Source organism: Callospermophilus lateralis, chromosome X, assembly GCF_048772815.1.
Source record: "Callospermophilus lateralis isolate mCalLat2 chromosome X, mCalLat2.hap1, whole genome shotgun sequence".
NCBI lineage: Eukaryota > Metazoa > Chordata > Mammalia > Rodentia > Sciuridae > Callospermophilus > Callospermophilus lateralis.
Window position 1 is genome coordinate 88,284,306 of NC_135325.1, and position 27,394 is coordinate 88,311,699.

General features: G+C 37.1%; 1 protein-coding gene across 6 annotated transcripts in view; it reads left to right on the forward strand.

The window, feature by feature from the left end:
* The window catches only part of Tmem164 (transmembrane protein 164), a 161,845-nt gene that overhangs the window by 48,721 nt on the left and 85,730 nt on the right, over window positions 1-27,394 (forward strand). For all 6 annotated transcript variants that reach the window (XM_077107148.1, XM_077107149.1, XM_077107145.1 and 3 more), the window contains one exon: window positions 18,111-18,160. In XM_077107148.1, coding sequence (XP_076963263.1) covers window positions 18,111-18,160 — 50 coding nt within the window. The remainder of the gene's footprint in view (window positions 1-18,110; window positions 18,161-27,394) is intronic.

Consider the following 27,394-nt stretch of genomic DNA (forward strand, 5'->3'; position numbering starts at 1 on the left):
TAGAAGAGAGGAGTTTGAGGTATACTAAGAGAAAGAGATGATAATATCTGAGAAGATGAACATGTTAATTACCCTGATTTGACCAGTACACATTGGTTACATGTATTGAATTATCAGTACCCTATAAATATATACAATTAGAATAATTTTGAATGGGGAAAATGACAGTATAACACCAGGAAAAAGTTGCAGATTATGGAGAATTTTGAAATTCTGCTTTTGAATTTTCAAATTAGGAATGCTCAAGTAATAAAGTCAATACAGTTACTCCAAAATTTGAAAAACTTAAATCTGAAACACTTTCTAGTGCACAGCATTTTGCATGTGGTGTATCCATCCTGGACCTTGAATACCTATTGCCTTCTCATTGTGGTTCTTGGAGAGTTTCTCCTGCTCAGAATAGACTCTGCAAGAACAGTGATTTACATACAGCCTAATGGATCACCTTAGAGTTAAAAGGCATTCAGGAGAAAGACCCATGTGATGAGAGGAAACATCAATAGTTCAAGAAGAAGGAGAAAGTGCTTTTCTGGGTGTAAGCCTGGGACTGATGAGGATTGGGTTCTTGTGGTAGGTTTGTGGCTGGCTGAGGGGATGGCGTAGCTCTCAGTACTCCACCTGGCTTCTAGTAGGATATGCTCCAGACTCTCACCTCAGGCTGTTTTTTTCTTTTGTACTGAAGAAAACACTTTGCAGGTGACTAATTTAAAAGATCATAAGCACAAAGTGAACCTGAAAGGCTTGTGAGAGCAAGCACCCTCCTACCAGGCCATGTAAAGTTCTCAGAGGCTGGTGGGCAACATTATCATTATACCTCTTTTTAAAAAATTTATATATATATATATATATATATATATATATAGAGAGAGAGAGAGAGAGAGAGTTGTAGATGGACACAATATCTTTATTTTGTTTATTTATCTTTTTGTGGTGCTGAGGATCGAACCCAGTGCCTCAAATGTGTGAGGCAAGTGCTCTACTACTGAGCTACAACCCCAGCCCCTCGTTACATCTCTTTAAGGTAATATATATCTTTATATTCCTTCAAGCCATCAATGGTTTGCTCCATCACAGATCTGCTTGTAATATCCCTTTAATGTCACTTTGAATAAACTTCCATCTGTCTGGGCTAAGGGAACAGTGTCAGTGTAACAGGGCTATTCCTGAATTCATGAATTTCCTTCCCCCTTGTGACAGCCAAACCACCAAACTCTGGGCCAGTTGCATCTGTCTCAATTTGTCTTCATAACATGTGGCAAAATGTGTTATGGTGTTAGGTACAATTTGAAACTTCCTGGAGTGAAGCAAATGTGAAAAATGCTATAATTTGAAGCAGTTTTCAGAAAAGAGCCCCTTCTGATACAAAGGCTCTTTTTCCCTTTCCTTTCCTTTCTTCTTTCTTTCTTTCTTTTTTTTTTTTTGTCCATTTATGCCTCATCACATTTTGTCCAATTTGAGCTCATTGCTCACTGAATTTTCCTTTTGATGTATGCTTTCTAGAATAGTCCCTGCCTAGGAAAAAAAAAAAAAGAAAAGAAAGAAAAAGGCTAACTCCGATGCTTTCAATTTGCAGCATCCCCAGCCCTTTCATCCATCTCGGAGCTTCCCTGGTTGGGAACAAGACCCAAGCTCCAGGGTCAGAGCACAGATGAGGAAGAACCCTTTTTAAAAATCCAAGCACATGTGGATTTCATGTTTCATTGTCATCCCGCTTTGCAATTGGGTCAGGTACATGTGGGGGAAGAGAGAGCAGGCTTGGAAGAAAAAAAAATGTGTTTGCAACCTCCCCCCAAAGCAAACATTCCCATTTTTTTATAGATTCCATTGAGAAGAAATCAGGTTTTTAAAGATTTAGTTTGCTAATTTCGAGTTGCTTTCAGCTTGTAGGGCATCTATGTCAAGATACCCAGTTTGAAAGCTGAAGCAGGAATTTGATGTGCTAACATTTCATTTTTCAGTGACTGCTTTCAGAACTCTATACTTTTTCCTCTGGCTTCAAATCATAGAAGACCTATCTCTTTTGTGCTCCCAGCTTGTTGTCTTGGTTACAGACTTCGTTGGCCTGCCTTTCTTTGGGGGAATATACTGTTTAAAGAAGAATTTTAAAAATAGTGACTGAGGCCTCTTTCTCTAAGGGTACGGGGTATTAAGCAGTGCGTGGAACAGCAATTTGCAAACCTGGTTATACATTCAAATCACCTGGGGTACTTTGAAATACTGAGGCCTCAAGCCCGAGTATATGAGTAAGGATTTTGAGGCATGAGTCTCAGGATCTGGTATTTTTTTAAATAAATAAACTCCCTAGGAGCATTCAGGATTTAGAGTCACTGAGTTTTACAGCAAAGCCAAATAGCTGGGTTCTGGGCTATTTGAGACAGGTAGGGGAAATATGAAAACCTTTTCCATACCTTAGTTTTACCTGCCCATAAAGCTTGGCAATGTAAAGAGGCTCAGTGTGATGATCCCTGTCATTACTGGTGCGTACAAAAGAGTTGCCTTCTCTTCAGAAAATATCTAGTTCCCCAGCTGGCATGGCATCTGGGCTGTAACAGTGGCTTGAGGCAGTGTCAGGGATTAAAATAAATCTTTTCAGTTGCTTGAAGAAGGATTATCTGTGTGGAGCAATAGCAGTTCCTCTCTCCCCTGCATAGTTTGTTCAGAACTTTCCAGAGTTTTGAACCCCCTCCAACTTTCAGCCAACTTCCTTCTCATGTCCTAGGTGATCAGTAAAATCAAACTCTGGGTTTTGGAGGGTGAAACTGCCTTTAATGGTGTTTTTCTAACATAAATGCAATACGTGCTCATTATCCAAAAATGAAAACATTATAGGAATATGACCCATAGCAAATAAAAATCCCCTATAAGCTGCTCTCTCAGAGGTAACCACTGGAAGTTGTTTCCCCCCAAGATTTTTTCCCCAGCAAATGCTAAACATTTCATATTTTTTGCTGAAAATGAGATATCTATCAGTGTGTACTTTTTAAAATTGGTGCACTATATGCTTTTTTCCTTTATAATCATCTTTTCCGTGTTAGCATGTACATATCAACTTCATTCTTAAGAATCCCTCCGTTTTTAGGATTTTAATCACATGTGGGCACCATCCCCTTCCCCTTCCCTCCAGTAATTCACTTTCTTTTTTTTAAAGAGAGAGAGAGAGAGAGAGAATTTTTTTAATATTTATTTTTTAGTTTTCGGCGGACACAACATCTTTGTTTGTATGTGGTGCTGAGGATCGAACCCAGGCCGCACACATGCCAGGCGAGCACGCTACCGCTTGAGCCACATCCCCAGCCCTCCAGTAATTCACTTTCTTATGGAAAGTCTCTAATTTTGCTTGTTTCAGCTTCAAATAGAGCAGACCCATCTTATTGGGTCTATTTATAGTTGATTGTTTATATTTTATAAACATCGTGAAAGGAAGAGTGGCATGTATGATTCCCTCTGACCCCTAATCCCAAGTCTACTAGTTCTTTTCCCTGTAAATCACCGTTACCAGTTTCTTGAAAATCTTGAGTGGTACCCTGTGGATAAATAAAGCAGCTCCTTTAAAGTGCTTTTTGTTAGGTAACCAAGTATATCCATGCAGCATATAGATACCTGTGTGTCTCATTTGTTCATTCAGCAAGCATCCTGTATGTTCCAGTGACTGTGTTAGATTCTGGACCAACAGTGAGGAGCAGCACTCAGCCACATGCTCCAGGAGCTTACAGTCAATGGGGAGGATCAACATTTAACAAAAACACAGCTACATATAAATGAGAATTGGTGGTGCATGCTGTGAAAGAAAAGAACAGAGTTTACCTGCTGCTTTTCCAAATTAGTAAATGGCAGAATCTCCTTCCCTAATTTTTCAATACAGAGGTGTGGATGGGAGATCAGCCATGAAGACCCAGAAGCAAAAATTTTTCTCTTGCCAGAAGTTTTCACTGTTTTGTTCCCCACCAGATTTTCATCTTACAAAATGGCCTGTGGAGAGATAGGGTAAGTTGCTTCCCACCTTCATCATTGTTGATCGCGTACTCCAGATGGTGAGCTGCATGAAGACAGGAATTGTATCCTGCATCTCTGTGTGTATCTAGAACCCTGTAAGAATGAACTGATGCAGGTATTGTGTAGTAGCTGCGTTTTGGGCAGTCTCATTTTATATCTTAGCAGCTCTTCAAGTAGCATGCATTCATATTCCTGTTTTAAAAGATTAGAAGACTGAGCCCTAAACAGATGTAAAAAAACCTGTCTTCTTTCAAAGTACACCTATCCCACGCCATTCCTCACCCACTCTCAGAATGCTCACCAGTTTTGATCATAGTTATATAGCTAGCTGATCTGTGTCAGATGCCTGCAAACATTAGCTGGCCCATGTGGCTATGACCCTGACACAGTTGGTCGCCTTCCTGCAGGGAACTGGATACCATCCCTCCCTCTCACGAGTTGGTGTAGGCTCTGTTACTTCAGAGTTTTCATGAAGAGTTTCAAGGCAACCAGGTCATCCTGTTCTAAATATTTTTCTGGGATGGAGGTCAAGGCAGCAGCATGATCCTCTCTTAAATGGGTCAGAGGAAGAGGACTCCTGTGGCTCCCCAAAAGCTCAAGTCTTTTCATGCTTACTGTGTCCTCTTCCCTTCTCTTCCAGCTTGTTTCCTAGGTGGGGCTCTGGCCAGGGAGCAGGGCCACACTGGCCCGTGTGTCCTGGAGAGCTTTTCTGTGTCAGACACCACAGTAGGCACTATGGGAGGGGTGGAGAGAGGGAACTCAGCAAATGACAAATTATCCTATAGTGAAGAAGAGGTAGTACTGTCTGTAAACATGATCATTAGAATCACAGTTCTGGCTTACTTATTTGTGTGGAACCAAGGCCAAGTTATTTAACCTTTGTATAGCTCACTTTCTGCATTTGTAAATTGTAGTGATAATATTACTTACATGATAGTATTTGTATGGGGAATATATGAAACAACACATATAAGATGCTGATTGCAGTGCTCGGCCCACAGTAAGTATTCAATAAAGAAAAGTTGTTGCTAGACCCTGTGGCACACACCTATGATTCCAACAACTCAGGAGGCTGAGGCTGGAGGATTGCAAGTTCAAAGCCAGCCTTAGCAACTTAAGGCTCTGAGCAACTTCGTGAGATCCTGCTGAAAAAAAAATTAAAAGGGCTGGGGATGTGACTCAGTGGTCATATGCCTGTGGGTTCAATCCCTGGTATCAAAAAAAAAGGTTGCTGCCAATTGTTGTTGTTATTATTCAGAAGAATCAGAGAGGAATCAATAGGGGTGGGTAATAGGGGGGTGAAAATGACCAAAATATATTATATGCATGTACAAATATGCAACAGTGAAACCTATTTGTCTGTATAATTGATATGCACTAATAGAAAATGAAAAAATATGGTAGTTCCCTTCATATGCAGTTTTCTTTTCCACAGTTTGTTGTCATCCGTCAATTGTAGCCCAAAAATATGAAATGGAAAATTCCAGAAATAAGTGAGTTCTTATATATTAAGTCACAAACCATTCTGCATAGCATGGTGAAATTGTATGTTGTTTTGCTCTGTCCCATCCAGGTTTCAAATCATTGCTTTCTCCAGCATATCTATACCATATATGCTATCTACCCATTAGTTACTTAGTAGTTATCTTAATTGTCAGCTTGAATGTAGCAGAATTGTGCCTGTGTTGGGGGGATCATATTCACATAACTTTTATTATGCATTAATAAAACTTTTATTAAAATATACTTTTATTAAAATATGATACAGTACATGTTCTATTTTGTTATTTTTTATTGTCCTTCTCATCTCTTTCTGTGCCTAATTTATAAATTAAACTTTATCATAGATATATATGCATATATGTATAGGAAAAACACATAGTGTATATAGGAGTTGGCACAATTGCACAGTTAGACCTCCACTAGGGGTTGCAGAATGTATTCCTTCCAGACAGGGGGGCAGGGCAGCTATACATATAGTACCAGCAAGTACCAATGGTGTTCAGAAAAGGAAGAGTGGGTTTGGGTGGGTTATGCAAGGAAGATCTAGAGTGGGTGGGAAGAAGTGAAATGAAATATGCTTGATAGAGCAAATAGAAACTGGGAGGCTAAACTCAACTAGAGTAGAGACAAAAAGAAGAAAGGAACCTAATGTCTGATGTGTTCTGACTATCACCAGCTGTCCTCTCATCATGAGTCATATCCCCAGTCCTTCATGGTTCAGTTTTGGAGAGTCCTGTGTTACTGTTGATATGTTGGAGGTGCTTGGGAAAGGGGAATGAATTGACTGCTCTGGCAGAACTCGAGGGCGTCTGAGCTTTGGTAGAGTTGGCATGGACCTAACTCTGCAATTTGGTTCACAGGCTCAAAGCCAAGTTTTTATCAGCTTACCCAGGGATGTTGATTTCTAATGGTCTGAGTCACAATCCCCGGCTTTATATAAGTCATATTGATAAAGTACAATGCCAATTGATAGATTGATAATGAGAGTGAGACCTATATAGAAACAGTAACACTTGTGTCTCTTAACCCTTTCTGATATCCAGATTCCTGAAATCACTTCAACAGGGTTTGTTGGATAATCTAAAATCAGAATCTAATGGAGTCGAAGGGTCTTGTGAGTGTCCATGTAGGGATTGGTAGGCCAAGGAGAACTGTCCCTTTTTGCTTGTCCATACATGTTTGTAGTATGACCAGAATGTATGTCCTTTTCTTTGCAGATAAAGGCACATCAATAACAATTTTCTCCTAGATGTTCCTGTTTTCTTTTTTCTCTTTAGACAGGGTCTCACTCTGTTTCCTGGACTGGCCTCAGCCTTTCAAGTAGCTTGGATTATAGGTGTGAACCCCTGAACCCTGCTGATATTCCTGGTTTTTTCAAATTCCATGCAAAAATTGTGTGATCTGACCATGTTATTCTCTTGAGTTTCTTTTTCATCTTCTTGATAAGATTTGGAAATTGCCTATTTCTCAACAACAATGTAGTTTATAGTGGTTTTCTGAGTGTATTATTATTATTATTATTATTTTGTCTTTGTTCCCAAATTCTAGGTATGTTTCCAAGCAGGGCTGCCACGAACGGTTATGCACTGCACAACCCTAGGAGAGGGTGCCATTCACATAGACTATAATTGAATGGCGCCACTAGGGTTGTGCAGTGCACAACCTACACAGCTATACTCGGCAGCCCTGACATAGTATAATATTCTTTCTTCATCAAGGACGGGGTTTTGGGAGGAATAGAGAGTGGCAGTTTGGAACTGTTTTCAGGGACTTAGTAAGGGGGATAAAGCAGTGAAATGCTGTGAATCAGGAAAAGAATAAAGAAGTATAATTATGCTTTGGAAGGTTTATTCTCTGGCAGAGGCAGCCATTGTGTGGGAGAAACTGCTTACCTTTCTTCTTTCTATAAGCAGTGTTAGAGAACCTACTATGTAAGGGTTGAAGAACAGAGAACAGTTTGTACAGGAGGAAGCATTTGAACTGGGCCTTGTAATAGAAGCAGGATATAAACCTTTGAGGATGAATTGGGTGGAGAGAATCCTAGGGGGTAAATAGTGGGAGGAAAGACAGAGGTAGGAACTGTATAGGGTATGGGTAATGGTGAAAAATTGATCTTGGCTTGATAGAAGGTCAGGTCAAAGGGAGTAGTGAGCAGTAATGCTTATTGGGGATTAAATGATGATGAAGGAGGAAGGGGTGACTTGAATACCAAATCAAGGAGCTTGAATTTTTTTTTCCTCTAGGCAATGAGGAGAATTCCAAAGTTGTGGATTTTTAAAAACACACCATACAACTCACACGTTTAAAAGTTTAGAATTGAATGGTTTTTAGTATATTCATAGGTATGTACAGCCATCATCATAGTCAGCTTTAGAACATTTTCATTATCCCAGGAAGAACCTATATTATCATTTGCTATCACCCTCACGGCCTCTTCTTCCTTTACCCCCAACCCTAAACAATGGCTAATGTACTTCATACAAACTCAATAGATTTTGATCCTTGGACATTTCATAAATATGGAATCCTATGTGATATTTTTGAGTGCTTTTTCTTACTATAATGTTTTTAAGGATCACTCATATACTATAAGTCAGTACTTCACTCCTCTTAGCAGGCAAATAATATTTGGTGTGGATATATGGCACATTTTGTATATTTATTTGTCCATTGATGAGCATTTGAGTTGTTTCTTCCTTGCATCTATTAAGAATAATGTGCTATGAACATCTATTTATGAGTTTTTGGGTGAATGTAGGCTTTCATTTCTCATGGGTATAGAAATGGAATCTTTGGGTCATATGATAACTATGTTTAACCTGCCAGGGAACTGCCAGGCTGTTTTCTAAAGTGGCAACATCATTTTACATCCCCACTGACAGTGTGGGAGGGTTCTAGTTTCTCTACACCCTCGTGAACATTTGTAATTGTCCCTTTAATTTTAACCATGCTAGTGGGTGTAAAGTGTTATCTCATTGTAGATTTGATTGGCATTTCCCTGATGACTAATGATATCGAACATCTTTTCATGTACTTATTGGTCATTTGTATATTTTCTTTGGAAAATGTTTATTCATATCCTTAGCCCACTTTTTAGTTGGATTATTTGTGTTTTTACGGTTGAACTTTAAGAACTAGTTATTTATTCTGGATACCAGATCATTATCAGATGCATGATTTGTTAAATTATTTCTCCCAGTCTTTGGGTCATCTTTTTATTTTCCTAATAATGTCCTTTGAAGCACAAAATATTTTAATTTTGATGAAGTTGACTTCATGCTTTCTTTTTTTTTTTTTTTTAAAGAGTGAGAGAGAGTGAGAAAGAGGGAGAGAGAGAGAATTTTAATATTTATTTTTCAGTATTTGGCAGACACAACATCTTTGTCTGTATGTGGTGCTGAGGATTGAACCCGGGCCACACGCATGCCAGGCGAGCGCGCTACCGCTTGAGCCACATCCCCAGCCCATGCTTTCTTTTCTTACTTGTGCTTTTGATGTCATATGATAGAATCAGTGGTCAAATCTGAGATCAGGAAGATTTATTCCTATTTTTATAGCTTTATAGTTTTTGCTGTTACATTTAGGTCTTTGATTGATTTTTGGATTAACTTTTGTCTGTGGTTCTAAGGTAGGAATCCAGCTTCTTTCTTTGCATGTCGATAATAATAACTAGCACCATTTATTGAAGAGACTATTTGTTTCAACCATTGAATGGTATTGCCCCCTTGTTGATAATCAGTCATATAGGTTTATTTCTGTCCTTTCTTTGTGTATGGTGCGTGTGTATGTGTGTGTGTGTGTGTGTATGGACACAATACCTTTATTTATTTATTTATTTTTATGTGGCACTGAAGATAGAACTCAGTGCCTCACACATGCTAAACAAATGCTCTACCACTGATCCACAACCCCCAGCTCTGGACTTTCAATTCTATTCCATAGTCCGTATGCATATCCTTATGCTAGTGTTGCACTGTATTACTGTTGCTTGTGGTAAGTTTTGAGAACAGGTAGTATTCTTATTTTCAGGCTCTTTTCAGCTATTTGGGATTCTTTGCATTTCCACATGAATTTTCAAATCAGCTTGTCAGTTTCTACAGTCACTGGGATTCTGATAAGGACTGCAATAAATCTGTCACCTGAAAATTTTAAGAATGAGCATAACATGATCAGGGTGCTATTTTAAGACTAGGAACCTGGCAATAGTATATGAACTAGATTAAAGGAGGAGAGAGATGTCAGAGAGCTGGAGGTCAGATAGGAAACTGCTGTAGTAGTTTAAGAAAATGATAGGGGCTGAATTAGGAAAACGGTGAAGTCAGATTTGAGATATACCGAAATAGCAAGATGATAGGACAGGGGCTGACTACATGTGGGAGGTTGAGAAAGATGGAGGTATCGAAGATAGCTCTAAGATTTGAAGATAGGCTTGGTGATTGACAATACCTTTTTAAAACTTTGTTTTGTAAATGATTTTGACAGAGAGTTGTAAAGATAATACAGATAGTTCTTGTATATCTTTCATCCAGGTTCCCCTAATGTTAATATCTTATATAATTATAGTACAGTTGTCAAAACCATTAATGTTGGTGTAGTGCCATTAAATAAACTACATACTCTATTCACATTCCATCAGTGTTTCCACTAATGTCCTTTTTCTCTTCTAGTATCCAGTCCAGGGGCCCATGTTGCATTAAACTTTTCTCTTAGTGTCATCTAATCCATGACAGTTTCCTTACTCTTTTTCATAACCTTTATAATTTTGAAGAGTTCTCTTCAGTTTCTTTGTGGAATGTCTTCAGTTTTGGCTTGTGTGATATTTTATTCATGAATAGATTAAGATTATACAGTTTGATTAAAATTATCATGGAAATGATGCACTGTTCTAGATATCATATCATGGTGTACATGATGACATGTGTTATTCCTGTCATACTAAACTCAGTCGCTTCCTTAGGGTAGTATCTCAGGTTTCAAACACCAGTGCAAAATTTCTGTTTTTCTGTTTCTAATTAGCCAGTATCTTACGTACAAAATTGATAATACTTTCATCACTAATTACAGCATCTGTCAGCGGCTCTTGCCTGCAAGTTATTTCTGCAGTATTTGCCTTTTGGTGACTTTGATTTCCTTCTTCCTTTTACCCTTCTCAGTTGGAGTTCTACTCGATGGAGGAGGTTCCTCTCCTTTCCCATTATGAGGAGCAATAGATAGGGAAGAAGTTAGGGAAAGAAGATGACAAGTTCAGATTTAGGCATGCCAGATCTAAAGTCCAAAGTGACACCTACTTGGAAATGTCCAGAAAGCACTTCATACCTGCATAGAATCAACAGTTGAGGCTTTGATACTACAGCTAAGCACTATTATTCATTTTAGTGCAGAAATGTGGGAATTGAGGTTCAAGTGAAAACCAAGATAGTGAAGGATAAAACTGGCAAGGCATCTGGAGGCCACAATGTTGAGGGCTTCAATTACCCTGTAAAGGGCTTTGGACTTTGTTCAGTAGTTTACCAAAGGCAATTTAAGATTTGTCAGGAGAGAAAAATTGGGAATGAGATCCTGGCTCTGAGTGCAACTATAACATTGTGTGTAACAAGAGTGAGTCATCTAATGTCCCAAATTAAATGAAATCTCAAAACCCAGTGAGTACTTCGGGCTGTTGGAGAAAAGATTTGGTGTCTCTTATTAGAAAGGCCTTGTGGAAGAAATAGAACTTGCCATGGGCTTGGATGGAATTTTCAGTGAGAGGAGAAGACAAAGGGTATCCAGTAAGGATTAGGCTATTAATAGCTCATACTTATTACTTTTGGTGCTAGAGATTGAACCTAGGGGTACTCAACCACTGAGCCACATCCCCAGACGTTTTTTATATTTTTTATTTAGAGACAGGGTCTCACTGTGTTGCTTCGGCCTAACTAAGTTGCTGAGGCCGACTTTGAACTTGTGATTCTCTTGCCTCAGCCTCCCAAGCTGCTGGGATTACAGGCTTGTGCCACTTCCTTATTTTATTCTGCTTTAATAATTATTTTATTCCTTATAATGTACCATGCACCAAACAAAGTATTTCAAGCATTCACTTTTGACATTTACTCTATGAGATAGTACTATTGCAATCCACATTTGACAGATAAGGAAACTTAGTCTATGTGGTGTAGTATCCTCTCCCTATAGGCAGCTGGACAAGAGAAGCCGAGTCATATATCAGAATGTTATTATGTGAGCAAAGAATTAGAACAAGTGAATTTAAATGAATTGCAAGTTTAGTTAGTATCAGCTATTGCCGATGTAGCTCACAGTAGGGTTGGACTTTTATTGAAATCAGAATAATTATAACTTCTGTGTATTAAGGGCTAGCTATGTGCTAGGCATTGTGCCAAATACTTTGCTTGTCTTATCACAATTGATCCTCTCCAAAACCTGTGAGACATAGGTCCTATTTTTGTCCCTGTTTTATAGAAGAAAATTCCTCCCATCTCTTTCCCAAGGCCACAGTGCTAATGAGTGGCAGAGTCAGCACGTGAATCCCCGTCTGTCCTGATTCTAAAGCCTGTGTTCATAACCAGTTAGCAATACTGCCTGTCCTCCTTCCTCCTCTTGACAGAGGTAAACTTGCTAATGAGGCCAGAAAACTTGATATTTATGAGCCTGGGCATGGACATTATTACCCATATCTCTTTGAGGATCTCCTTAATCCATATCACTGTGGTTGGCCAACTCCATTCCTTCCTAAGGTGTAATTCAAGCAGGTTCAATCTACTCTACAAAGTAGGAACTCTTTACTTTCCTTAATCTAAATCCTTAAGGAAAGCTTCTTTGTAACCTTCTTACACTGACAAAAGTGGTAAACTAAGGGAGGTACTAGATTACTGAAGACCAGCATTTAACCATGGAGTTTAGGGAACATTTCCTGGAGAAAGTGCTTAATTTTGCATTTGAAAGGTAAATAAGAATTAGCCATAAGAGGGGAAAGGTGGGAAGGCCATTGTTGAATCATGAACCAGAACTCACGATACTGTGTCTTGATGTTGGAGATTTAAATTTTAAAATTAAAATTAGGAAAATAATAGGTGACTCTATAATCCTGGGGTTGTAAAATTTTCAAAGTGTGATATCAAAGACCTAAGCCAAATGGAAAGGAGATGACAAATATATCTGATTACATAAAGACAAAAAAAGTTCTCTACATAAAGAAAAAAGCTACCATAAGCAGAGCTATGACAGTGACAACTTGGGAAAAATGTTTGCAATAAATGTCATAAGTCTGTATTAAATGTTATTAGTATGTAAATAACTCTTACAACTCAGTAAACAATGAACATATCAGTTGAATTGTAGACGAAGTACACAGATGGTCACATCCCAAAAGAAAAAATATGCCTGGCCAATAAACACGTTAGAAAACAGTTTAATATTTCTGGTAATCTGAGACATGCAAATTAAAACAATAAACTCTGTGTATGTTTTGCCTTGAAAAGTTTTAATTAACACTTTAAATTACCTGTTAGCCAGTTTGCAGCAGAAGACACATTCTCATTTGTTCCTGGAGGGAGTATCAATTCAAGTAACTTTTCTAGTATGAAGTTTAGCATGATAGGGCCAAAGGCCTTAAAACAATACACAGCCATGTCCTTGGGTTCCACATCCAGGGATTCAGTCAATTGCTGAGGGAAAATATACAAAGAACATAATTGTGTCTGTACTTAACATATATAGATGTTTTCTTGTCATTATCCTCTAAACAATATAGTATGTAATTATATAGCATTTACATTATATTAGGTATTATAAGTAATCTAGGAAGAATTTAAATATGCAGGAGGATGAGCATAGGTAAATACTGATAGGTAAATACTGATAGGTAAATACTGTTTCATTTTGTAGAATGGACTTGAGTATACTTTCATTTTGATATTTACAGGGATCTTGAAGCAAATCCCCCACAGATACCAAGGGACAGTGGTATTTCATTTGAAGAACAGTAAAGTCTCCTGTGAATGTGGACTAAGGAGATACTATAGGAACTAAAAATGTAGACCTAACTTACATGTGCAAAAGGAAGATATTGGTTAGATAAATTGTTGCATATCCATATAATTGAATAAAATGAAGCTATCAGAAATGAGGTCATAGAAGCATATTGATAAACATGAAGTACATTCAGGATGCAGTTTGGCATCATGCATAAGACTGCCATGCTGGGAAAATAGGTGGAACCGGGAACAAAGAAGGCCTTGTCTGCTGCACATAGGATCCTGAACTTTTTCTGTAGGGACTGGTAAGCCATGGAAGGATTTAAAATGGCAGATCAAAGCCACATTTTAGACAGATCCTTCTTGTAGCAGTGTGCCTGGAGGTTGGAGACTAGTGAAGAGATTATTGTAGTGGTCCTGAGGGAGATAATGTGGGCCCAAACATCTGAACATTAGGGAAAAAAAGCCTTAGGACAGATTTTGGGCAGCCCAAAGAATTAATCTTTCTTTTGGAGGGTAAGATCATATGTACTTGTCTTTAGGAACACCCAGATAACTGGGTGCCCACATAGGAGGTAGAATAGAAGTACTGGTGCTGAAAGGACTGAGCCTGAGGAGGTTGTGGGCTAGGCTAAATAATACTCTTCTTTAGATGTCACTTTATTTCCTTTTCATTTAGTTCCTTCATGTCCCTTCACTGCTTAACCTGGCTAACCCCACATTGAGGATGATCTGTGCTTACTGGGCCCTCTTTCCAATTACATTTCTCCTAGTACCAGCACTTTCTCCTCTGAACAAAAGCTTTCTCTTATTCAGGTGCTATGAAAATTGCGATATGTTCAGTCTGGTGTTGGGATAATGAACAAGCTGATGGGAAACTGAACTATGATGACAGTGAACTCATATGACTGGGGATAGTAATAGCAAGCAGGAAAAATGAAGGCTGAGAGGTTGGGTAGGAGAGGTGAAAACCTAGAGCCATAGCAGTTCAGAGGTGGAGGATGAACTGAGACAGCATCTGGTGGCTAGATTGGGTGCTTAGGAACTAGCTGCATTCACAGGTTTTGAGGCAGGAGAACCTCAGAGCACTATGAGGACCTTTCCTGGAGAAGCTAAAGGAGTATGGTATTGAATGGAACCTGTGGAATTTTCTGGGGGAAAATCAGCCCCAAAGACTTAAGTTTCATAAGGATTTAAGAATTACAAGCACCTATAAGACCGGGTATGAGGCAGATTGGCATGATAATGAGCCTGCTTTTGCCAAATGCTGAACTCTGAAACTCATCTGCATAAATGTGACTTGCTGTCTTGTTCAGTTTGTATTTGGGGATGTCTTATAGTGTAGAGTATAGATCTTGGGAACTGTCTGGTGGCATAGGCTTGAGTCATTGGGGTGAGTCCCTGAGCCCCATGTGGTCAAGGAACTGGGCTAGAGTCTAAAAAAAAATAACCCCTGACCTGGTCTGTCAGACGTTAGGTGGAAAGGGCATTAAACTTGAAGTTAGGGTATAGAGGGGTATCATCTGAAGGTTTGTCAGAACTCTCCCTCAGTGTCTTCATTTGTAACACGGGGTTTAATAATACAGCCCTGCCTACCTACCAGGCAATGGGGAAGTGGCGGTTCTTTGTAGGCTCCCTGCTCATGCCCTTTAATTCATGGGCTGAGCTGGACAGATTTTAGCATGAATATAGAGTAGCTAGTTGGAGCTGGGATAGGCTCAGAGTCATGCTCATCTTCCTTGTTTGCACCAAAAAGTGCCCTCTCTTCCTACTTTATTGTATCTCAAGGGATAGTTTAGTTTTCAGTCTTCTAGTCTCAAACACATGCTACTAAAATTTGGAGGTGATTAGAAACCAACCAAGGAAGAAGGCAGGGATAATCAGGCAAGGGCTGGGGTACTTTGGGCTTCTAAATTAAAATGTTATTTTCACAAGGCTCCGTTGGCTAATAGTGACTATAGATGTGACCCTAGCATGATAGAGCCAAGAGGTTCAATATCATAAATTTTGAAGTTGCTAAAGGAGGTCTTAAGATCACTGAAAATAGAATATGATGATTTTGGGATTCTTTTTCAGATCCACTCTTCTGTATCTGATTTAAAGATCGTACTCTTCATCTTGGTGATGGGAATAAACAGGCAATGAAGAAAGGCCAAAGTGCTGATTAGAATGACTTGGGCGCATGAAAGTAACTACTGGAAACCTCATTTAGAAGCAAGACTAGATTAGCTGCCTCTAAAGAAGTTAGCTTTGTGACTGATGGAGGATAATAGGACAACCAACTGGGTTGGAACTGGAGGCTTATTCCCTGTAGTATATTTCTGGACATCTGGCAAAGGGAAAATGAGAACCAACCAAATGGAGGGAAATTGGTCCCCAAGAATCTGCTTAGCCCACCTTACCTGTGGGTATAGAAAAGTAAGACTTAACTGTGAGACTCAGTGTCACATTTTTACTTCTCTGTTTAGCATTTTGGAAGTTTCTGGGGGTATTCCACAAGCTCAGGAAGGCTTGGCTCTTTAGAGATTCCAGAAGTACTAAGGACCTTTCCAAGGTAGCTGGGGTCCCTGTCTCCTCAGTATACCTTAGCTTCAGAGTGTAGCCTTTGATGGGCCTGATGCTGGGTAACTATGTGCAGCCTTCAACTTGGTCCTTTGCCTAAGGTGAGTAACTTTACTGCTGGATCAGGGGTAAAGAATACCAGCTTTATTTCTTTCTTGCACTGCTTCTAAGGGGGTGGGCTAGGGAGTGGGAATAAGGTAATGTTTGCATAATGAAAATTCCAAGTCTACAATCCTTATCCCAAACTAGGAAGGACAGATATATTTAAAAAATCAGAATCCTTTGAAATTTACAAAGTCAGTACTATGCAAGGTAGAATATTTGTTATATATTTTCAGGGAGCCCTGAAACAGCACTCTACAATCAAATTATTATTTTTATGGAAAATATGACTGTTTACCATGTGAGGTGGAAATAAATAAGGGAAAATAGCATCACCTCCATTCAAGTCATGTTTTGCTACCATCTCCGATTTGAAAAAAAAAAAAAAAACAACCAAATTTTCATTTTGAGAGCTTTTTGGATTTGCCATTAAAGGATTGTAGACCTGTAATTATCCTTGGCTTTGTACTTTTAATCAAATTGATCCACAGGGGGAAAGGCACATTCTCTCTTGATGGCTTTTTCGTTGGAGGGGTTCTTTGATAAGGTATTGTGCAGGTGATGGACTCTGGGTCCTGTTCTTTTTAAGACCCCTTCTCTTCCATCCTTTTTCTTCTTCTTGGCAGACATTCAAGCTGCCAAGCAGGTGTGTTTCCTTAATAATTTTCCTTATAGAACCCTTTTTTTCTAAATGTAGACCCTGAGAGAAGGAAATGTTAAAAAACATACACATGACAAATCCAACAAGTCCATAATGCAAATAATACACATTCATCAGAGCTCTTAACAAGATAAGGACACATATTAGTGATTTCCTAAATATCACCTTTGAATCCCTGTAGGTAAAGGAACTTCACAAATATGAGTTTCATTCTTTTGTCTCCCTCTTAGTTCTGCATAATGTCTTGCACCCATCATAATTCAGTCCAAGATCAAACATGCAGCATTTAGAGCTTATAGCAGAGGTTGAGCTCCTGGAGCTTTTATTAAATATGCAGATTCCTGAGGTCCCAGACTTGTGCAATCAGAATACTTAATGGGAGAACTCAGGGATTTGCATGTTCAACAGCAAGTTTTGCAGCAGATTTTTTTTAAATCTCTTCATGAAACATTTGAGTTATTGACACATAGGTGAAAAGTCAAAGGGCTGTGGGTTTTCAAAGGTTGTAATCCAGGTTTAGATCACACCAAGTAGCAGGGAACTGATTGGTGTCTTAGAAGTACAAGATTCTTTTAGTTTGGTTTCACCTGAGAGGAGAATGAAAGAGTAAAAATCATCTAGGCATGCTTAGAAACAAAAGAATCAAATCAGAGGGAGTTTTGGAACCTGGGGGTGGTATTTTGATAGGGTTGCCACAGAAAATAGAGGATACTCAAGTTAAATCCAAATTCCAGATAAACAGTGAGCAATGTTTTAGTATAAGTGTTCAATGTAATATTGAAGACCAACATTTACTAAAACATTATTCATTGTTTATCAGGAATTCAAATTTAACTTGGCGTCCTGTATTTTATTGCTAAATTTGGCAGTGCTGGGTATTGATAAACCCACTTTCCCCCACGGGAGGCAAACCAGATGGCATATGTGTGCATGTTTCATGCTCAGAATCTATTTTTACATGCCCTGGGTTAAAAGCTTCTAAGACTGACTACTTGTGTCATTGAAGTTAAAGCATTGAAGAATTGAGTCTTGTCACTTTCTCACATAGACACACATTCTCTCTCACACATTTGCACACACATGTGTATGTGTGTGTAAACACAAACATGGACTTTGGAAAACCACCTTCTTGCCTTTTAAATTTTTTACATTTATTTTTTAATTCATACATCAAAACATAAAATTATACCTTTTTAATTTTTTTATTATATTTTTTGTATATGTTAGCACTTTGGTTATTTTTTTGTATTATAAAAGTGACACCATCTTACTGTGTCTAGCATTTCTCTTGCTAACCATTCTTAATTCTTCAATTGCAGATCTTCCTCCTGGCCTGTCCTCCAAGTCCGGGAGCTATCGTGGTCTTCAAGTAAGAGAAAATTGTTTTTTGCTTTATTGCCATTGCTCTTCAGTCTGTTTTGTCTATTTGATAACAAAGGATGATATGCTGTAAACACCTTGGCTTATACTACTTTATCTCTGGGTTTCTCCAAGGAAGAAAAGTCTGGAAGGGTCCATGGAATCAGGAAAATGCTCTATGTTGTCATGTGGTTTTAGCTCTGATAAATCCTTTCTAGCCAATAGAAAGTGTCAAAAATGTATGACAACTGGGGATATAACTCAGTAGTAGAGTTCCCCTGGATTAATCCCTAGTACCAAAAAAAGAGCATGGAATCTGGGATGCTGAAATCCCATAACCTCTGTGAGCCTCATTTGCCTTTCTGAAAAATGGAGATGATAATAAGACTGCATCCTTGAATTGCTGTAAGGGTGAATGGATTGATCCATAAAAAGGACTCAACAACAGTGCCTCATATTTATGTAAATGTGATGAATGAAGTAAGAGCTACTATTACTGTAGAGACAAGGCACAAGGGATATGTGACTTGTTTTCCTTTATTTGGTTTCTCTGTCTTGTAAGATGTAAAGACATAGGAAAAACAGAAAAAATCAAATATAATCCCCTACCCAAGATTACAGACCTGAGTTTCCTGTACATGATAAATATGGAGTGTACAGTTTCCTGCAGTGATTGAAAGAAGGGCTTCAGCAGTTAAGCACACAGGCTAGGGTTGGATGGGCTTCCTTATTTATAGCTCTATGTTCTTGAGCAAGCCTCTGAGTCTATTTGATCTTCTGTAAAATGGATAGTAGTACCTACCATAGGGATATTTTCTTCTGGAAAAAAAACAGGAAAAGAAAGATGGTAGTGGGATCATAAAAATTAAAGGGAGATCAGTAGAGTAGAGGAAAGGGACCAGGTGAAGGAGGAAGGTAGGAAAAGGGGAAATATTGAAGGATGATATTGGCAAAATTCCAAGTGTTACATTGTGTATAAACTTAAATATGTAACAATGAATCCCACCATTGTATATAACTGTAAATGCACCATAAAAATATGAAAAAAAGAAGGTATGACAGGTTGTATGGCCAAGGCTTGTTTCCTTGGAAGTTTTTGCCCTCCTTAATTTATTCTTAATAGTGTTCTGGTGGCCAGATAGCATCTTTCCCCTGAAATTCTTTTGCAGTATGATCCATCTACTCAACTGAGAAAGTGTTGCTTTATATTGAAGGACACAGTTCTTGTTTTATGAGTTTTTCTCCACATTTTTTATGGATGCATTATAGTTGTACATAATTGTGGGATTTGTTGTTCAATATTAATACATGCATACAATGTAACAATATAATTTGGTTATGAGTTTTATTTTCAAATGAAAGTTAAAATGAGAGAAAAATATCACCTTAATACAAGTCCTAACTCTTAAAAATAGCAAGAATCAAATCTATTAAAGTATATTGCAAGCAAATCTTGTTTCTCTAAAGGCAAGTTTACTTAATGAAATTATCTAGAGTCCTGGAACCCTCCTTTTAACCATGAATTGTGACCATCTCACCTATCAAACCTTTTATTGGAGTTGCTAATGAGAAGCTGAATCAACTGAATTAATTTCATCTCTTTTGCCCTTCCCTGGCCCCCATTTCGGAGCTATTCGTGAGCAGTGAAATGGCCTCAAGCCAGAGGAAGGGAACAAGAAGTAAAGAGCTTGGCAGATCCTTGGATAATTGAGAGTGGTGTAAATGGCTTTCTGATTTACTTAAGTCATTAAAGTGTTAGGTAGGGGAAAAAATACCCCATTTGCTGCTTCAAATAGCTCTTTGAAATAGCCACTTAGTCTCTTGCCTTAGGTGAGTAACTTTCTGCTGGGTAAGGGGTAATGGATGCTGATTTTAGATATTTGGTACTTGGACAGCTTCTAAGGGATAGGGGATTTAACCCTGTCACCCTCTCCTTGATTTTCCAAAATGATCTCAATTATTCTGTGTAATGTTTTTAAAGTCACATTTATTATTATTATTTCATTATGATGAAAGAAATAAGTTATATCATAGAAAATACAGACACATAAAGAACTAAATAACCATCACCCCAATCTTACTCTCAAAAGATAATTTTGGTTATTCCCTTCCTTTTTAATAAGCAGAGGTCAAATTGTACATTGAGGTTTTTATTGTATCTTTTCTAAATTTAATTTAAAATTTATTTATAGATTTATGCACATGTATGAATATACATAATATGATTTCTGGATTTATTTTTTATGGTGGTTCTGTTCTTTTCCTTTTTGTGATTGGCTTCTATCTCTATCTTTCCACACCATAATTTCCAAAGCAATATGCATTCTTTTATGTTCTTCTTCATGGACATAGGAACACACACACACACACACACACACGCACACATGCATACACTCATAATTTTGTAGGTTGTGGTATATTTTTGTTGTTGTTCATTGTTCATCTTACAGTTAGAGTCTTATATATACCGTAACATATCTTTTTCCACTCAATAATATCTCATGAAATCTATCAAAGCCTATCAGTATAGATCTTATTCTTTTTTTTTGTTGTTATTTTTTTTATTGGTTGTTCCAAACATTACAAAGCTCTTGACATATCATATTTAAGATCTTATTCTTTTATAAAGCTGCAAATTATTTCACAGAAATAATAATTTATCTAGTCATTCCCTTATTAATGAACATTTACTTTCTTTTCAGATTTCTGCTGCTAAAATCCATGGTGAAATAAACATTATGCATGTGGCCTTATATACTGTTGATTTAAACTTGTAGATGGATATATACGAATGTTTATATATAAATATGTTTGTTAACAGATGATGCCATATTGATTTACAAATCAGGCTGTTATACTTTAATTTTTGTTTTTGTTTCTAATATATGAGATTATTATTTTCTCTATCTCTGTAAACAATAGGTGTTATGATTCTTTTATAATAGGACAACCTAATGAATGTATTTCCTTGGCTACTAATGAATTTCAGTATACTCATTTCTTTTTTATTGTTCAATTAAACTTATTCTTTGAATTCTCTATTCATATCATCTGCCCATTTTCCTATGGATTATTTATATTTTCCTCAATTGGTGAGATGTCCTTTACATTTTAGGTGCTGACCTTTTATCTGTCATTATTGTTTGCTCATGGATATAGCTATATAATTTCTTTAAATGATGTAACTTTTTATAGCTTTATTTTATTCATTTATTTTTTATGTGGTGCTGAGGATTGAACCCAGGGCCTCACATGTAATAGATAAGTGCTCTACCACTGAGCCATAACTTTAGCCCACATATAATTTTTTTTTACATTTTTTTCATATCCAAAGATGATTCTCTTTATAACTTCTGGATTTCTAGGCATGTTTAAGATTGTTTTATCAAAGATGGAAAGCAGCTGTGCAAGAATAATATATTAACTCCTACTCTGTAAACCGAATAGCCATCTTTGTCAATCATTAAATGCTTTATATACTAGGGTCTATTTATTGACTTTCTATTCCATTTTATTTATTTGACTTTTTTTCTTTTCTTTTCTTTCTTTCTTTCTTTCTTTTTTTTTTTTTTTTTTTTTTTTTTGTATTGGGCATCGAATCCAGGGACACTTCACAACTGAACTACATCTCTAGTCCTTTTTATTTTTTATTTTGAGACAGGATCTTGCTAAGTTGCTGAGGGTCTCTCTAAGTTGATGAGGCTGACCTTGAACTTGCAATCCCCCTGCCTCAGCCTTTCTAGTCACTGGAATTAAAGATATGCACCACTGCACCCTGCACTATTTATCTGTGTTTTATTTTAATCAAAGTCACAGTGATTTGATTGCATTAACTTAAAATATTTTTGGCTATTCTTTGGCACTTTGTCCTAAATAAACATTTTAAGATCATTTTAGCCACTACCCACCAACCCTATTAGGATTCTAAACATAATTACATTAAATGTATAATTTAGTTTTTTATTATATTGTTATTTTAATCTAAGAAATAGTATTTTCATCTATTCAGATCTTGTTTTATATCTTTCAGTTAGATCTGTCCTTTTCTTCTTATCTAATCTAAGCCTTTGTTGATTCATTTATTCCTCAAGAACAGCTGTTTTCTCTGTTATGCATGTAATATTTTTCCCCTTTCCAAGTGCTTCCTTCTAAAATAGAAAAATATTATTAATTTCAAAATATTTATCTTATGTTTTATGTTACCAAATTTTTTTGTTCTGCTAAAGTTTTAATTTTTTCTTTCCAGTGGTTTTAAGTTATTTCATTTTCTTGTTGCATTTATATGAAACTCAAAGAGCTAATTTTTAAAAAAAGGTGCTGGTAGACTAGTCTGCCTAAAAGTGATTATAAATTGAGATATTTTCTGTGTTTCTCCATATTTGCTGTTGGTGTTTATTATTTTATTATATTTATTTATTTACTGAAGATATTATTTAAAGAAGGGAATTATTTCTGTATTTTATCAAATGCTTTCTTAACATCTGTTGATCATGCTGGTTTTGTTTTTCATTTAAGTTTTTTGTTGTTTGTTTTTGCAGTGCTGGGGATGGAACCTAGGGTCTTGCACATGCTAAGCAAATGCTTTATCACTGAGCTACACTCCCTGCCGTCATTGAACTTGTTGATACAATGAATTATGTTAATGGATTTTCTTGTTTTGAACTACTCTTCTGTTACTAAAATGAACCTACTGTTCATAGTGCATTATTATTTTGATACATTGCCAGAGTTAATATTTTATTTAGAACCTTGCTTCAGTAAACATGAGTGAGATTGGAGTCATTTTTTTTGTATTCTTTTCATCAGATTTTGAGGATTAAGTTATTGTGATTATGTAAAATGTACAACTGAGTGCTTTTTCTTTCTCTCTGGTCTATAATACTTTATTAACCCTTAGAAAGTATGTGTCCATTAGCCAGGCACAGAGGCATATGCCTGTACTAAGCAACTAAGGAGGCTGAGGCAGGAGGATCACAAGTTTGAGACCCTGGGGCTGAAGATGTGGCTCATTGGTTGAGCAATCCTGGGTTCAATCCCTTGTACTGCGGAAAAAGAAAAGACAGAAGGAAGAAATTATGTGTTCTTTAAAGGTCAGACGAAATTCACCTGTGAAGCCTGTTTGTTCTTGGTTCTCTCGACCCATAATCACCTTTCCAGTGTTTTCTGTGATAATCTATTTAAATCATTTTGTCTCTGTTTTGGCCATTTGTATTTTGTTAGGATATGATCTATTTCTTTTAAGTTTTCAAATTTCTTAAATTTAAAATTTAAAATTTTTATTTAAGTGTTTAGCATCTTATAATTTTAGAACTCTCTCTTCATCTGTAGTTCTGTCTTCTTTCTTGGACTTAATCTTATCTATTTTCATGTTCTTTCTTCTATATTTTAAACAGTTGGTAAGCCCCTTTTGATTTTTTGGTCACTGCATAGAATCAGGTTTTGGATCTGTTTATCCTTTTTACCGTAATTTATTTTTTAATATTTGGTTTTTGTCTTCATCAATTCCCTTTTCCTACTTTTCCCCTATTCTCTAAATGGGTATTTATTCCTTTATGTCCTTTCTGCTTTGCAGCACTGGGGACCACCTTCCACACTTTCTCCTACTAAGCTACATCCCCAACCCTTTGTATTTTACTTTGAGACATGGTCTTACTAAGTTTCCCAGGCTGGCCTTGAATTTGTGATCCTCCTGCCTCAGCCTCCTGAGTAGCTGGCATGACAGGCCTGTGCCATGGCACCCAGATTACTTTTTGTATTTAATCATAATTTTCTATTCTCCTTTGTTTACTCACTGATGTGTTTTTCCTTGTTTTATTTCAAACTCTTAACATCATTTTAAAATCAAACTTTGAATTTTGATATTAATATGTGATTTTTATTATATATGAAGACTATAATATATATTATATATACCATTATATATAATATAATATAATATAATATAATATAATATAATATAATATAGATGCAATTGTAAAAGCAAATACAGAGAAATCTCACGTAACCCTTACGTAGTTTCCTCCAATGGTAACCTTTTACAAAACTATAGTCTAGTATCACAGCTAGAATATCAACATTATTACAATTTGTTATTGTAGAACAGTTATGTTACCATGAGGATCTGTCCTATTGTTCTTTAATAGCCACACCTACCACCATCTTACCTATACTCTATTCCTGACCCCAGAAAACACTTCATCTTTGTAATTTTGTTATTTTTTGAATATTATACGTGAAATCATACAGTATGCAACTTTGGATTGGCTTTTTTAAATTCCTTAGCGCAATTCCCTGAAGATGAATCAAAGTTTTTACAATACTCCACTTTTAAAATACTTATTTTTTTGTTGGATACAATATCTTCACTTTATTTTATTTATTTTTATGTGGGACTGAGGATCGAACCCAGGGCCTCACATGTGCAAGATGAGTGCTCTACCGCAGAGCCCCAGCCCCAGCCCTACAATACTCCATTTTAATGGGCATATATTATTCCATTGTGTGGAGATACCATATGCATTGTGAAGTTGAGAATCCTTTTAGAAAGTAGACAGCTCCTATTTAAAATAATAACTCTGCCTGATATTATTATATGAATTTTTACTGTTTTCAAAGTATTTTGTCTTCAATTAGCTCACCTAATCCTTTAAATGATACTGTGAGCTGGGAAATACATTATGCACACTACAAATCAAGCAGTTGGGGGCCAGGAAAGCAAGCTTACTTAGTGGCAGGGTCAGCATTTCTTTTCTTTTCCTATTAAGGTGCATAATTAGGTTTGCTGTGTGCCTAGGCATAGTGGGAAACACCCACTATGGACCATCTCTTTTAATCCTTCCAATGAACCTGTGTGGAAATACTAATGGTATCCTTAGTTGGTTCAAGGAAACTGAGGCTCAGAAAGTTTCAGTGGCTTGTGCATGGTGCCTGTGGGATTTGATCCAATGTCTCTCTGACTCCAGAGCCCATGTTCCTAATCACTACCTTATGTTGCTAAAGTGAGTATTTTCTACTATTCTATTATTGTTTAAAGGGTTAAAAGCACGAAGTCAACTTATTTACAATTCCATACAGCTCAGTGCACACAGATGGGCACTACTGTGTTTTTTTTTTTTTAAGGAAGAAATTCATACTTTTATTATGTTACTTTGTGATAATGTCTTAAGTGGTCTTTTTTTTTTAAGAAAGAGAAAGAGAGAGAGAGACAGAGAATTTTTTTTTAGAGAGTGAGAGAGAGTGACAGAGAGAAAGAGTGACAGAGAGAGAGAGAGAGAGAGAGAGAGAGAATTTTTTTCAATATTTATTTTTTAGTTCTCAGCGGGCACAACATCTTTGCCTGCATGTGGCGCTGAGGATCGAACCCGGGCCGCACGCATGCCAGGCGAGCGCGCCATCGCTTGAGGCACATCCCCAGCCCGACAGAGAATTTTTAAAATATTTTATTTATTTTTTAGTTTTCGGCGGACACAACATCTGTTCGTATGTGGTGCTGAGGATCCAACCCGGGCTGCATCATGCGTGCTACCGCTTGAGCCACATCCCTAGCCCACTATTGTGGTTTCTATACCAGTATCTTGTGGGCTCATTGATTAGCATTGTCTACTGTCTCTTACTTTCTGTATTGGTCCCTTGCTGTGACAGCCTTGTATGATTTTGCCAGCTTCCCAGTGAAAGCAGGGTTTAGCATGTTCTTTGTGGGAGACAAGCCCAGTTACTGCAGGAAAGGCATTATGATACATGTAGCAACTTTATGCTCCAAGCAGGAATAGTACTGGCAATTCTTTTCTGGGGTGTGCAAGGGGCAGTATTCTCTACAGGGTTCCCGTGGTACATTTTTAAAAATTTATTTTTTACATACATGACAATAGTGGAGTGCATTACATTCATAATTATCCATTCACAGCACAATTTTTCATAACTCTGTATATAGAGTATGTTCATGCCAAATTATGCCATTATACATGAGCTCTCTTCTTATTTTTTTGCATTACAATTCTTAATGCACCTTTATACCACAATTTATCATATCTCTGTTTGTATATAAGGTATGTTGACACCAAATTCACATCTTCATACAGGTATTTTGTATAATGATGACTGTCTCCTTCCACTATCCGTGGTACATTTGACAAGGTGGAATGACAGTTTTCCAGTGTTCTGGCTTTGTCCTAGGCTGTTTCATTTATGTTACATTAGTTGAAACATGACTTGCTAAGTTCTCTTGTTGTAGCCTGATGCTGGAAAGGCTGCCTCAGCTTAAACCATGCATCCAAGATATGCAGCTAAAATTGGGAGGGGTTTCTATGCAGCCCACCACCACATCAGTCTTCCTTTTCCTGTTTCCTGACTCCTCTTTGTGAGTGCTCATATAGCAGCACCAGAATTATTTGTTGAATTGTGTCTGTACATGCAATGCCGTTCTGTGTCTCTTTGAATCTAAGCCATTTTCTTTTTAGTCATTTGGATGACTTAAATGGCTCTTTCCTGAAGAACAATCCACCAATACTTTCAACATCTAACCACAAAATTCTTTCTATTACTCAATTCCTAGTAAAACCAATGCAGTCAGCCCTTCATATCTGTGAATTCTGCATCCACAGATCCAGTCATCTGCAGCTTGCAGATATTTGAAAAAAATATTCATCTGTTTTGAATATTTTCTTGTCATTATCCCCTAAACAGTAGTATATAACGACTATTTAGATAGTTTGTATATTATATCAGATATTTTAATTGATCTAGAAAAGATTTAGTGTACCTTGCAGCAGGGTGTGCATAGGTGATATGCAAAAGCTACACCATTTTATATAAGAAACTTGAGCATCCGTGGATTTGGCATCTGCAATAGGTCCTGGAACCAGTCCCCTAAGTATAATGAGGGATGACTATATATTCTTAGAGATAATTTTGAACTCACTGTTCTACTTCCAAGTTTGGTAAAAGTTATCTGTCTCATTGACTTTTAGAGAACCTATCCAGTCCCATTATATGAATCAGCTTGCCAGACCAGTTCTTAATAAGTAAGATTTGTTTATGAAAATTCAAGGGAGAGGAGAGCCAAGAATTCCCTTAGCTCTCTCACACATACTTGTATCTTCTCTCTTCTCTATGCTCTTTTCCTTAGTTCTTTTAAATTTCATTATAGAAAATTTCAAACATATGCATATTTATTATTCATATGTAGTCATTTTATTTTACTTACAGTACTGGGGATTGAACTCAGGGGTGCTCTACCACTGATACA